Raw genomic sequence first — 11,879 nt, 5'->3', positions numbered from 1 at the left:
CGTTTTCCTTTTTTGTCTTTTGGGGTTTCGCGTATCTCATAAGCAGACTTAGCTGGAAAGAAAAAGTTAAAGAGAGGTGAAAAAATTTTAAAACAAAAGTGCTCGATGCTGTTTACTGCTAGCAATACAGAATTATTTGGTGCAATCAAGGTTCCGGAGGAGGAGACTAGAGCCTTAAAAGTGTTCTCATTGCATTCAGCGCAACTCCATTTTATTTGAAGGAAAGGCGATAGGCTTCTGAAACACCAGAAAAATTGAACTTTGCAAAATAATCAAATGCGTCTCTGGAAAAAAAAGAGAGAAACAGCCACCATTCAGACGCTATGCGAATCCCCATCTCAAGTGAGGCAGTATCTGACGGGCCAAAGCTTAAAAGGAAGTAAAGTCATCCGGAGTTCTTGTGCAATGCATATAATTTGGAGTCTGAGCAAAAAAGGATTCAGAAACTGTGGGCAGTCAGTATTCCAGTTTTGAGAGGAAAAAAAAAAAGCAGCTGCAACGAGCGGACCTGTCAGTTTGGTTACAAGCTTTCATCATCGTCCCCATCCATTTCACTTAGAAACCAAACAGAATCAGACAAAAGCTTCCACAAAAAACTGCTTTTCAAACTCTCTCCCCAACAAAGGGGTCTCTCCCCCTCTCCCTTGTCATCATTCTTGCTCAGATGGAACGATTCGAAGAGAAAAACAAAAAATTGAGCAAAAAGAGTGACGGAAACTTGAATCTCAAGGCCTGTTATTTTCATCTACCTTGTTTCTTCTTCGGCTAAATGCCACCTGAGAGAACAAAGAAAAACAAGAGCTTCGGTATGCTTTGATCGAGGGGTCCTTTTTATTCAAAAAGGGTATGTCTTGGACTATTTTTCCTACTTGTTCTTCTCATTCCGACATCAAAATTTACTTTTTCTTTCTCTGCAATATTTTCAAGTGTAACTGCAAAACAAAAGAAAAATTATATAAAGAAGAGGAAAATAAAAATAACAGAGAAAAAAAAAATAACAACAGAAGAAGAACAGATGATATTCTCCCCACCAAAACAAAGAACAGAGAGCGTTCTTTTTATCTGTGACTACAGATATCCAACAGCTTCTTTCTTCCTTCCACAATCTCATCAAAGAAATCGTCAATCTGCCCGCCTAAGCTCTCGATTCCCGATCTCAACACCCCAAAACAATTCTTCAGGTTCTCCATCCGTTCCCGAATTCTTCCCTCTAAATCCATATCGTTGGCCCCATGAGACCTCCTCTCCAGCTCTGTTGTCAGCTCGTCTAATGCAAGACAAGCTTTACGAAATTCATAAAGCAAAATCCCCGGCAGCCCCTCTAACCGGTTAACTTCTGCCAGCACTCTCTGTTGAATCCTTGCTGTCGAGACCATAAACCCAGAGCCGAAGAACAAGCAGCCTTCCACTCCTCGGCGGGAGTTCGAGTCCGGGGCGCAAGAAACCAACCCCCAGAGCAGGATCATCAGCAAGAGCGAGCTAACGTTCCTCATCGCGTAAAGGACTCCTCTAAAACCATGGAATCCGTTTAGCTTCGATTCGATAGAAACCCGTTCATCGAATCGAAGAGACAGAGGTTCAATTCTCGTTTCCATCAGCACCTTATTATCTTCTTCCAACCCATTAGCCACCCGGCGGCAGACGGAGACGGCCCTCATGACCTGCAACTAGCAGAGTCAGAAGAGAAGGGAAGAGAAGGGAAGGGACGTATGTTTTAATTGAGGCATAAAAAGACAGATACGAAAAAGATATTAAAAGGGCGGACCTGCCGAGCGATCTGAGTGGTCAAATTCCGGTGCCCGTCGATGGTAGAAGCGATATGGGCTCCCGCCAAGTAGTAATTCTCGATGCCGGAGACGCCGGATTTGATGACATGGCACGCCTCCCAGAGCCTGGAACTCTCGTCCATGTATTCGTCGAGCCATTTTTCCCCCACCGGGAGATGAAGCTTTTGGACAAGAAGCGTTAGCTGGGAATGGAAGGATCGAAGGAGCGTAAGGACCCGCTGAAGGAACTGAATGGACATGAAACTATGAGAGGAAAAAGAACGGTCTAGATCGTCAAGACCGCGAGTGAGGAAGGAGTAGAAGCCATTGACAGAGGTGGAAGAGGGATCCATGAAGGAAGATGGAAAAAGAGAGTGATTTGACTCGAAATGAAGAGAATATAAGAAGGCAAGAGAAGAAGTGGGGGAGAAAGAATAAGAGAAGAGAATCAAAAGTTTGAGCAGCTATATGTGAAAAGGATGGTTGGGTGCAATGATGGGTGTTTCCTATTGAGGGGGAAGGATGATTGGGAATCTGCCATTTTCATTGTCTAATGGCAGAAAAGAAGGTAACAATTCTAATTTCAAGCAAAACATCTCTCTCCCTCTGGTTTTCAATCCAGATTTCAGCCCACCTCCTTGTTTCCTTCTCTCTCTCTGTCTCTCTCTCCTTCTATGGTTGGACATCGTAATTGGAGGCTGCTCTGATTCATTCATTCCATAGCCGTGACTGTTTGTGGAACAAATTCACACTTTCGGAAACTTTGACTGTCTTGACTGGAAGTCTTTTTGTTTTCATACGAGGCTTTATTTGATTTAATTCCTGGAGCAACTGACTCAGATTGGGTTTCCCCTCCCTCTTTTTTTTTTTATTTCTTTTTTTTTTTAATTCGAAGAACTGGGAAACAATTCTGTGTTGATTAATTAATTATTATTTTTTTAAATCTTAATTGAGAAGCATAAAAGGAGACCCACTCCACCAATACCTGAGGCCCACCGGTTCGATTATCATAAAAATCTGGTGAGACCGATCATGGCGGACCCCGATTTTAAAGCTTCTAATGAGCCCTAGGATTTCTACTTGGTAAGTAGTAACTGCACCCCCCCGGGAACTGAATCATGACTCCGGGTCCACCACAAAGAAGTCAAATTTGTGAGGAAATCATACCGGTGGGCCCAGATGAAGCTTCGCAAGGGCGTGTCAGAGCAAGATAATATTATTGCCGGAGGAAATGAATGATGAGTATCGCCTAGATGCCCATTACACTCACCCCTCCCTCCCCTGGGTCCCGCCTCATACGTTCCGATTTTTCAATATCTCCCTCTCCCCACGGTGGGCCCAGATGATAATATCTTCCTCGTCCTACCCGTGGACATTAAAATAATATCAGTTCCAAATCTTCTTTTTAGGGCTAATTAATCTTTTTTTTTTCTTTTGTTTTGTGGAGTAGCTCGTGGGTTTTTGGAGACCGGGAGCATGTTGGTCTTTTGAGATCTCATCGGAAACTGAAAACTCCTCTTAAGTTCCGGATAAGCCCCTGTTCAGTGCGCAGCTGCCTGACCCCACCGTCTCACTGATGTCATAATCACATGAACGACACGTGGGTTTCTACTGCGGGGCCCATAAAAAAAGGTTCGTTCCATCGAGGGGTTAGATGCTCGTCGGTTCCAGCAATTTGTCCTTACACAGAGGTGGGTTCATAATGTTGAGTCTGGACTATTACTGTTATGGCCCGCCGGAGATGGGAGTGGGCCGTGAGAGAGATCGAATGTCCTGGGCATTTTACTTGCGGGCTCCGAGTCGTGGACGGTCAAACTATTTTACAAGGCATGATGATGAGATAAAAAGAAAAACCAAAGATTCCCTTTTAAACCAACTCATCATAAGACCACAACGTTTTAAGTGTCACTTAAGCACACTTCATTTAAACATAATTGACTTGGTCCGGACCCGGTTCAATGAAAAAACAAAAGTAACAAGGGGATAAGATAAAACGGGTTTGATTGATGGTCTGAGATGTCTCCCCCATTTTGTCCACTAACACCAGACCACATCTTCGTCGATTAAGTGGGATCCGTCGGGCCGTCACATCCCTCCGTTGCGTAGCGAATTATTAGGGATTGGCTCAAATCAAACTGGGCGGACGGGACTCTGTCAGACTTCCCCCAATCTTCTGCCTCCCTCAAACGTCTCTTCACTGAACAGCGATCGGGAGGGTTGGTCCGATGGTAGGGAGGGCAGACCCCACTCTTTTCCTTTTTCTGTTTTTTTTCGTAGGCGATAATTAGGAAGGAAGGGGTCCGACGAGCACTTGACAGCAATTTGACAAAACGTGAGGTACATGAGGCAATGATTGTACGAATAACAAAAAAAAGCTAGGAGGCTCGGGAGCGTGGGCACTGACGGCCGAAGAATCTCGGGAGATCCGGTCGGCGGTGCGGCGCAAGAACGGAAGGGTCTTCGAGGGTCACCACTGGCGCCGGACAAAAATGGTTAAAGATCCATCATGCATGAATGGGCGGAAAAGTTTTTGCTTTTCCCTTCCACAAGACATGATGATGGGCTTGACAGCCTCGTTTTTTAACAAGAGTATATGCTATTAGAATATGAGCAAGAGACCGGCCCAAATCCAGATAGTCTCCCAAGTCCAGGAAGAGAGATATACTCTAGTGCCCTTACACGTTTGCACATTGTTTATTCGTGTGTTCCTCTCCACGTAATCTTCCTACGATGCCTCGAACGTCCATGCCTCCGCCAACCCTGCCGTCATCACCAGCTCAACTAACACCACAGCCATCTGTAATGCTTTGTTTTGTTCTCTTTCTTTTCTCTTTCTTCGTTTTTGGCCTCCTCTGGTCAGCAAGCTATAATAAAACTGATTTAAGATGGGGAACGGACTGATCAAACAGAGGGAAAGCTGAAGAAGGTTCCGACGATTAGAAAGTCGATTCTCCCTATTGTTGCAGAGAGAAGAAGGTGGGCAAGAGGTTTTTCTCTCTCTTTCACTCTTTTCTGATCTTGTATGAAGCAGAATAATCCTTCTGTTTCTGTTCTTATGCGTTTATATCCCAAGTTGTATGTCGTTAATAAATATGTAAAATTTTGATGAAAATATATGTGTTCTTCACTCGACTGTCCGTCTCCATTCCCTACGAAGCGTTGGACAGTTTTGTTAGGTCAATGGCCAAATCAATCGTTAGTGGGACTTTGAGTTAGGCTTAAAAACAATTCTCAACATGAGAGAGTGTTTGAGAGCTCTCCATTCGATGGACGCACGCCATCATCCGTTAGGTAGACACCACTTTGGTTAGAATTGACCCTCCCATTGACTAATACATTAGACTAGAGGCCTAGGCCACTGTTATTGAGCTCTGTCTCCACATGGGTTAGTGACATTCCCATGTTAAAGGAACATGAACAAGATCAAATTAGACAAATCACGTGGAGTTGATAAACGTTTGCTACCCTCTGGGGGCGGATATTGTTTTGCTTTTATGCTTGATTTGATTCTTAAAGTTGTCGACAAAGAAGATAAAGTTTGTCTAATGGGTTCTTTTGATGCATTATTTTCTATTATTAACTCTAACCTATAAAGTTAATGGTCATTGGCTTACTTAGGTGGAGCATCTAATCGAAATCCACATCATCAAAGGAGGGGATAAACTTACGTAGGTCATTGGCTCACGATTTTATGTTTCAGTGTCACACGGAATTGAAAATCTGAGAATTTGAAGGTAAACTCAAAGTCGAAATAGCTAATTCCACCATTAGATCGATAAACCCTATTGTGGAGATAGAATTAGAGAATCGGTCGTATTAATGGTATCTTAAAGAAAATAAAATTGATATGGTAGTTAAAAATGGGAAGAGAATGGTAGAAGATGCAGATGTTAATGGCCAGAAAATGCGGAGAAGGATGGGTCTGAAGCGCCAGCACTCGTGCCAACTGTACACGTAACGTCGTTCCTTTTCGCCGCCACCGCCGTGTCGACTTCCTGCTATCTGCTGTCAAAGTTAAAAAAAGAATAGCTTTTGTTCTCTCGAGTTATGTCTAATCTAACAGAAGTTGATTCTCTCTCTTCTCTCTCTCTACCTCAACTTTTTGAGTCGTTTAAAAGCCTAAAACCCTCCTCACCCTTCCTCTCCTTCACTGAGGGCTGGAGCGTACTGAAACATCTAAGCTCGGATTTTCATTACAAAAAATTTTTAAATGTTTGCTAACGTGTGAAGCTTCTTATTTTGTTCTCTTTTCTTGTTTCTACTTTTGAAGCTCATCTTCAATGGAGTGTAGCAAGAATGCAGAGTTACCATCCAAGCCGCCTTCTGTTTCTCAGGTGGCAACTCGATTATTATGGAAGGCTGACTTTCTTCGTTTCTTTGTTTAGTTCCTCTGTTATTTGAAGTCTGACAGTCTCGGTCTTTTTCCTATTTCGGCATCCTAACGGCAGGTGGTGGAGGAGCTGAAAGAACTCTGGTCCATGACTCTTCCGATATCCTCCATGAACTGCGTCGTATACGTCCGAGCGCTTGTCTCGGTCCTTTGCTTGGGTCGACTTGGAAGCTTGGAGCTCGCAGGAGGCGCGCTGTCTATCGGCTTCACAAACATCACCGGTTACTCTATCCTCTTCGGCCTCGCTGCCGGACTTGAACCCGTCTGCAGCCAGGCCTTCGGCTCCAAGAACTGGGACCTCATTTCTCTCTCCTTCCAACGAACTATCGTTATCCTTCTCATAGTCAGTATACCCATCGGCATCTTCTGGATAAACCTGGACGCGATCATGGTTTTCCTGGGTCAGGATCCTCAAATCACGGCAATGGCCGCCACATACTGTCTATACTCCCTCCCGGATTTGATCACCAACTCGTTCCTCCAGCCTCTCAGAGTGTACCTTCGGTCACAGGGCATCACGAAGCCGATGATGTATTGCTCCGCTGCGGCCGTTCTGCTTCACGTGCCGCTGAACATCTTTCTGGTGTTCGTGTTGAAGCTCGGCGTTCCAGGCGTGGCTATGGCCGCTGTGCTGACGAATCTCAACATGGCTCTGTTTTTGTTGGCTTACTTGTGCATTTCTAGGGTCTGCGAGTTAACGTGGCGGGGATGGAGCCGCGCAGCTGCGAGACAGCTTTGGCCTTTACTCGAGCTCGCCCTGCCCAGCTGCTTCGGAATCTGCCTGGAGTGGTGGTGGTACGAAATCATGACCCTTCTGGCTGGCTGGCTGCCCAACCCTCGTGTCACAGTAGCCGCCACCGCCATCTTGATACAGACCACCAGCTTCATGTACACCATGCCCATGGGCCTCGCCGCCTGTGTCTCCACCAGGGTAACCCTCTCTTTTTCTCTCTCGCTTTCTACCCAACTCGAATGGGTGGTCGGATCGACTGGGGCTTAATTAACCAGAGAATTTTAGGATAGCTGCGACTCGGTGCACTATTTGTTTTGTTTTTTCCCTGTTTTTTTATGTTATTTTGAAGAGCAATGGTCGGCAACTAAATGTTCCCGGTAGGAAGGAAGTCTTTTAGGAGTCCAGTTGCTGTCCCTGTTGCGTTATTATCTTTTTATCCAATACAAAATCTTGGTCAGCCAGACCAGTGAATAAAGGAAATTGAAGTCGTCGTTTCTGAGCTTTATAAAATTTGACTACTGCGTGTGGTACTGAACCAGGTAGGAAACGAGCTGGGCGCAGGGAAGCCGCAGAGAGCCAAGTTGGCAGCAATGGTGGCGCTCGGTTGCGCCTTCGTCATCGGCGTCATAAACGTGATCTGGACGGCTGTGTTACGGGAACGTTGGGCGCGACTGTTCACCAAGGACGAGGCGGTGGTGGCGCTGGCGGCGGCGGTGATGCCCATAATGGGGTTGTGCGAGCTGGGCAACTGCCCGCAGACGACCGGGTGCGGGGTTCTCCGCGGCGCGGCACGGCCCGCAGTGGGCGCTCGTATCAACTTAGCCTGCTTCTACGGCGTGGGGACTCCGGTGGCACTGGTGTTGGCCTTCGGGTTGGCAATCGGTTTCGGGGGGCTGTGGTACGGGTTGTTATCAGCTCAGATCACCTGCGCCATCTCCGTGCTGTACGTAATCCTGGTAGGCACGGACTGGGAAGTGGAGGCGGGGCGGGCGAAAAGGCTGACCCAGGTGGAGATGGAAGGTCAGCTTATCTCCAACGGAGGTGGTCCTCCCGACGGCTACGAAGGAGAAGAAAAGAGGAAATTTTTAGTGGAGGAAGGAGAGGAAGATGCTGATGTTAGGGTGTAAATAGAAAGAAAGCAAGAAAAGTTAGAAAAGTCCAAAAAAGAAAAAGACCGATTGAGAATCTCTGAATCTCTCTGTACCTCTGTATCTGCACCGATGCGGCTTCTGTTTTCTCTCTGGATTTCATAGGCAGAGAAAGAGCCGAGCAACGGAGGTGTTAGGTTTTTCTCAGCGTTTCTGTTTTGTTTTTTAGTTGCTTTTGGGAGTGGGTCTGTCTGCCTCGAAATCGCGCATTTGCCTTTCCGGGCATATCATTGCAGATTGCCGGGTGAATGTGTGGCGAGGGAATTCGAATCAGGCCAGGGGGGGAGGATTGGGAAGCCCACTTTGTGATATCCCCACCGCTATTCGAATGTGTCACAGAGGCGGTCAGGATTTGATTCGAAAAAACCCTCGTCGTCATCACATGGGGGTGCCGGATTAAAGACCAGCAGAAGGGATCCATATTTTGTAGTGAGCTTCCATTCCTTTGTAGAAAAGCGAAAAAAAGGTTCACTTTTAATTTTCCAAATCTCTAAGAACAAAACAACCTCAAAAGTCGATTTCTATCACGTAGTTGCGTGATGCGATTTTATCAGTAGCTCTTCTAAGCACACGTGGTCTGCTTGATCAAATGGCTACCTGTAAAGAAGAGAAAACACACCACACGAGTCGAGTGTACGGTACGGTAAAGAAGAGATGGCAAAAGTTGAGAATTTCGTACCCAACGAAATCCATGTCACGATCACGGTTACTACCGAGATCAGTTTAGAGATGGGCATGGTAGGGTTGTAAGACAAGGTGCGTCATGTCTCAGATGTGTGTGACCACGACAACAGATGGACAATTAACACTAGTGCGGACACCCTATTCTAGACGTGTGGCCCCGGATCGGTACGCTCTCTACTTCCAAATTTCGTCAAGCCTCGTAAACGTAGTTGAGTGATTCGACTGTCCACTTACGTCCTCTAATGGCTTAGGTTTCAAAATTGCCTTCCCAAGAAAAAACCGAAACAAACCCTAGACTCGCACTCCCCAAACATCGGCACTCTCGCAATCCAATTGGACACGTCATTGGGAAACCAATGGACCCACCCAACAAGTTCTGCGACTAACGAAATTTGGAAATTTCTGTTTTCTACGCCTAACTCGTCATGTAGGAAATGCGAGGCGTTTTTGGTTGTGACGAGCAACCTTTCCGCCTATCATCCTCCTCACATGGAAGAAGAGTTGAAGACTCTCGCCTCGCCGTTACTCTCCTCTTCCCGCCGAAATTCCTCTCTATCTCTCTTTCGGAGCCCTAGTTCCCTCTTCTCTTTATTCCTGGCACTTTAAAAGCTCTCTGCTGCTGCTTCATGTGCTGATTGATTTTGCAAGTGGAAGGGAATAGACTTTTTTTCTTAGTTTTTTGTTCCTGGAGGGAGATTGATATGGAAGATCCTGCAATCACTTGAATCTGTGCTTGTTGATAGATTGCTCCATGTAGATACAAGTACAACATGAATGATGCAGCTCTCTCCCTCTCTCTCTCTGCTGCTTGGTGATTTATATTTTTAAGCTGCTTTTCCATTACTTGAAGCCTTCTTAGTATGGTATTCTGATGTGAATTATCTAAATGTTTTTGTGCAGAAATTGGATTTCAAGTTTCCTTTGACAGTTTCATGTGTTCACTTCATCTGCTCTGCTGTTGGAGCATACCTGGTGATCAAAGTATTGAAGCTTAAACCCCTGATAGAGGTTGATCCTGAGGACAGATGGAGGAGGATATTCCCCATGTCTTTTGTGTTTTGTATCAAAATTGTGTTAGGAAATGTGAGCCTGAGATATATTCCTGTATCATTTATGCAGACGATAAAATCATTTACTCCTGCTACAACAGGTTAGTATAAGTTTCTGTTTGAAAGTTATTGTTTCCATGAACTTCCCATTCTGGTCTAACTGTCTTTGAGCACGTCTTTTGAAATGTTCTGTTTGAGTTGTGGCGTGACTGCTTACTCATTGGATAAACACAGCCTGCTGATCAAATCATCTATAGTGGATTTGGCCTTTGGCTGAATGGCCACATGGGGGTTTCTATTGTGAGGTCTTGGATTCAAGTTTCACTGGGGGAAAAGGATGTAGCGTGCATGTGTAATCAATATGCAAACATATTATCTTATAGATAAAGTGTCTGGTGTAGGCTAAAACATCACTGATCTTAATGTGTGAAATCCTTGTATCTCTACTTATACGTGGAGTGGATTTGAGTCTATATTCAGTTATTTCTTAGTTAAAAGTTACCTAATTTTAATTTTTTCAACCAGTTGTCCTGCAGTGGCTAGTATGGAAGAAATACTTTGACGGGCGTATCTGGTTGTCCCTGATCCCCATAGTGGGTGGGATTTTGCTGACTTCTGTTACGGAGCTTAGTTTTAATGTATTTGGATTCTGTGCTGCCTTGTTTGGTTGCTTGGCCACATCCACTAAGACTATCCTTCCAGAGTCTCTACTTCATCGATACAACTTTGACAGGTAGGATAGTTTTACATCAGGATCTGTGGGTATTCCTTTCTTGAACATTTTTTGTAATCTATTGGATTTTACATGAAATGGTAGTCTTACAAACTAGTATCTACACCCTCTCCCCCACCTCCTCCCCACGAAAAAGACAGAAAAAAGAAAATACCAGCTATACTATTTTCAAAATGGATCTAATAATGATATCTGACATCTCTTTCCGCAATGAAACTATTTTTTTGATATCTTATTGATGATTCCTTGTAGCTAGTAAGTTTACATAATCACTGGTTTTAAAAGCTTCTGAGTAAACTTACTCTTTCGCTAAATGTAAACCCATTGTCCGGGTTAAGAAAGGACTCTAGTGGGAGTATGGTCCCTCTAACAGCTAGCTCTACTGGTATTGACTGAGAAAATAGCTTTTCCTAAAACATGGGTGACTTTCAAAAAAAAAAAAAAATTGGTCACATAATCCGCATATTTGACCTAGTTAATGGGTGTCATCTCCTAGGTGTAGAAAGTTTCCTCAATAAATCTGTTATCCTGTAATTTCCATAGTTTGAGTATGCATCGTATAATATGTGATCCTGTTTATATAACGTGCCCTTTCATATCTGTTCTTGGTTATCGCTCTGTTTTTGTATTTAACACTCTTTGCAATAGTTCTCATTTATGTCTGATGACTTAATGTTGCTTCTTAGTTTTTTCCTTCTTGGATGCTGGTCAGTATACAAAAGCTATTTAAAGCAATTGAGAGCAGATTTATTTTGGTCTTTATTGTAGCATATACTACATGGCACCTTTTGCAACCATGATCTTGGCGGTGCCAGCTCTCCTGCTTGACGGTGGTGGAGTCATATTGTGGTTTCAGACTGCTGAAATTTGACGTATAGAAAGGATTACCGTGCACCTTATTTCCTTTTTTTACTGTAGATTTTCTATTCTTGTTTCATAACCTTTCTTAGTATTAAAGCTAGTTTCTGGTGATCTCCTCATTTTGCCCGTTGTTGTGGTGACAGGTTGCGGTCGCAGTCATGGTTTCATGGTTGATATTCAAAAACCCAATGCCGGCGTTGAATGCTGTTGGATGTGCGATTACGCTCCTTGGTTGCACCTTCTATGGATATGTAAGGCACTCGCAGCGGCCGGGGACCCCTCGTACACCCAGAAACCTAATTGAGGGGATGCATCCACTTGTAAATGATAAATTAGACAAGGTTTAGATTCTTTCAAAACTCTTTTTTAAATTTTTTTTTTTATTTTTGATTCAGTGTAACAAAAATGAATTTTTAACAATATATTTAATGCGTAATTAGTTAGCATAATCAGTATGGATCCCTTCGTTTGGGTCTTGGTCAGATTGAACAAGACAATGACACCAAAACCTTCTT

General features: G+C 44.3%; 2 protein-coding genes and 1 pseudogene across 2 annotated transcripts; 2 read left to right on the top strand and 1 right to left on the bottom strand.

Annotated features, from left to right (window-relative positions):
* Positions 1-584: 584 nt before the first annotated feature.
* LOC137957001 (uncharacterized) lies at positions 585-2,173 on the bottom strand. Its single transcript, XM_068804694.1, has 3 exons — positions 1,766-2,173; positions 1,032-1,661; positions 585-932 (listed from the first exon to the last, which is right to left on the bottom strand). Exons 1-2 carry the CDS (start codon positions 2,117-2,119, stop codon positions 1,059-1,061), a joined length of 957 nt encoding a protein of 318 aa, XP_068660795.1. The 5' UTR covers positions 2,120-2,173; the 3' UTR covers positions 585-932; positions 1,032-1,058.
* A 3,918-nt stretch (positions 2,174-6,091) lies between these two features.
* LOC137957306 (protein DETOXIFICATION 54-like) lies at positions 6,092-8,067 on the top strand. The gene is made up of 3 exons (XM_068805061.1): positions 6,092-6,100; positions 6,215-7,087; positions 7,429-8,067. The coding sequence occupies exons 2-3, from the start codon at positions 6,245-6,247 to the stop codon at positions 8,014-8,016; spliced, it is 1,431 nt and encodes a 476-aa protein (XP_068661162.1). The 5' UTR covers positions 6,092-6,100; positions 6,215-6,244; the 3' UTR covers positions 8,017-8,067.
* A 624-nt stretch (positions 8,068-8,691) lies between these two features.
* On the top strand, positions 8,692-11,711 carry LOC137955224 (UDP-galactose transporter 1-like; annotated as a pseudogene).
* Positions 11,712-11,879: the final 168 nt, after the last annotated feature.

The sequence above is a fragment of the Aristolochia californica genome, unplaced genomic scaffold, assembly GCF_029961685.1.
Source record: "Aristolochia californica isolate CCGP_79_NKW_82.1479 unplaced genomic scaffold, dmAriCali1.0.hap1 SCAF_2, whole genome shotgun sequence".
In the NCBI taxonomy this organism is placed as follows: Eukaryota; Viridiplantae; Streptophyta; class Magnoliopsida; order Piperales; family Aristolochiaceae; genus Aristolochia; species Aristolochia californica.
This window is presented reverse-complemented; position numbering and strand designations above follow the sequence as displayed.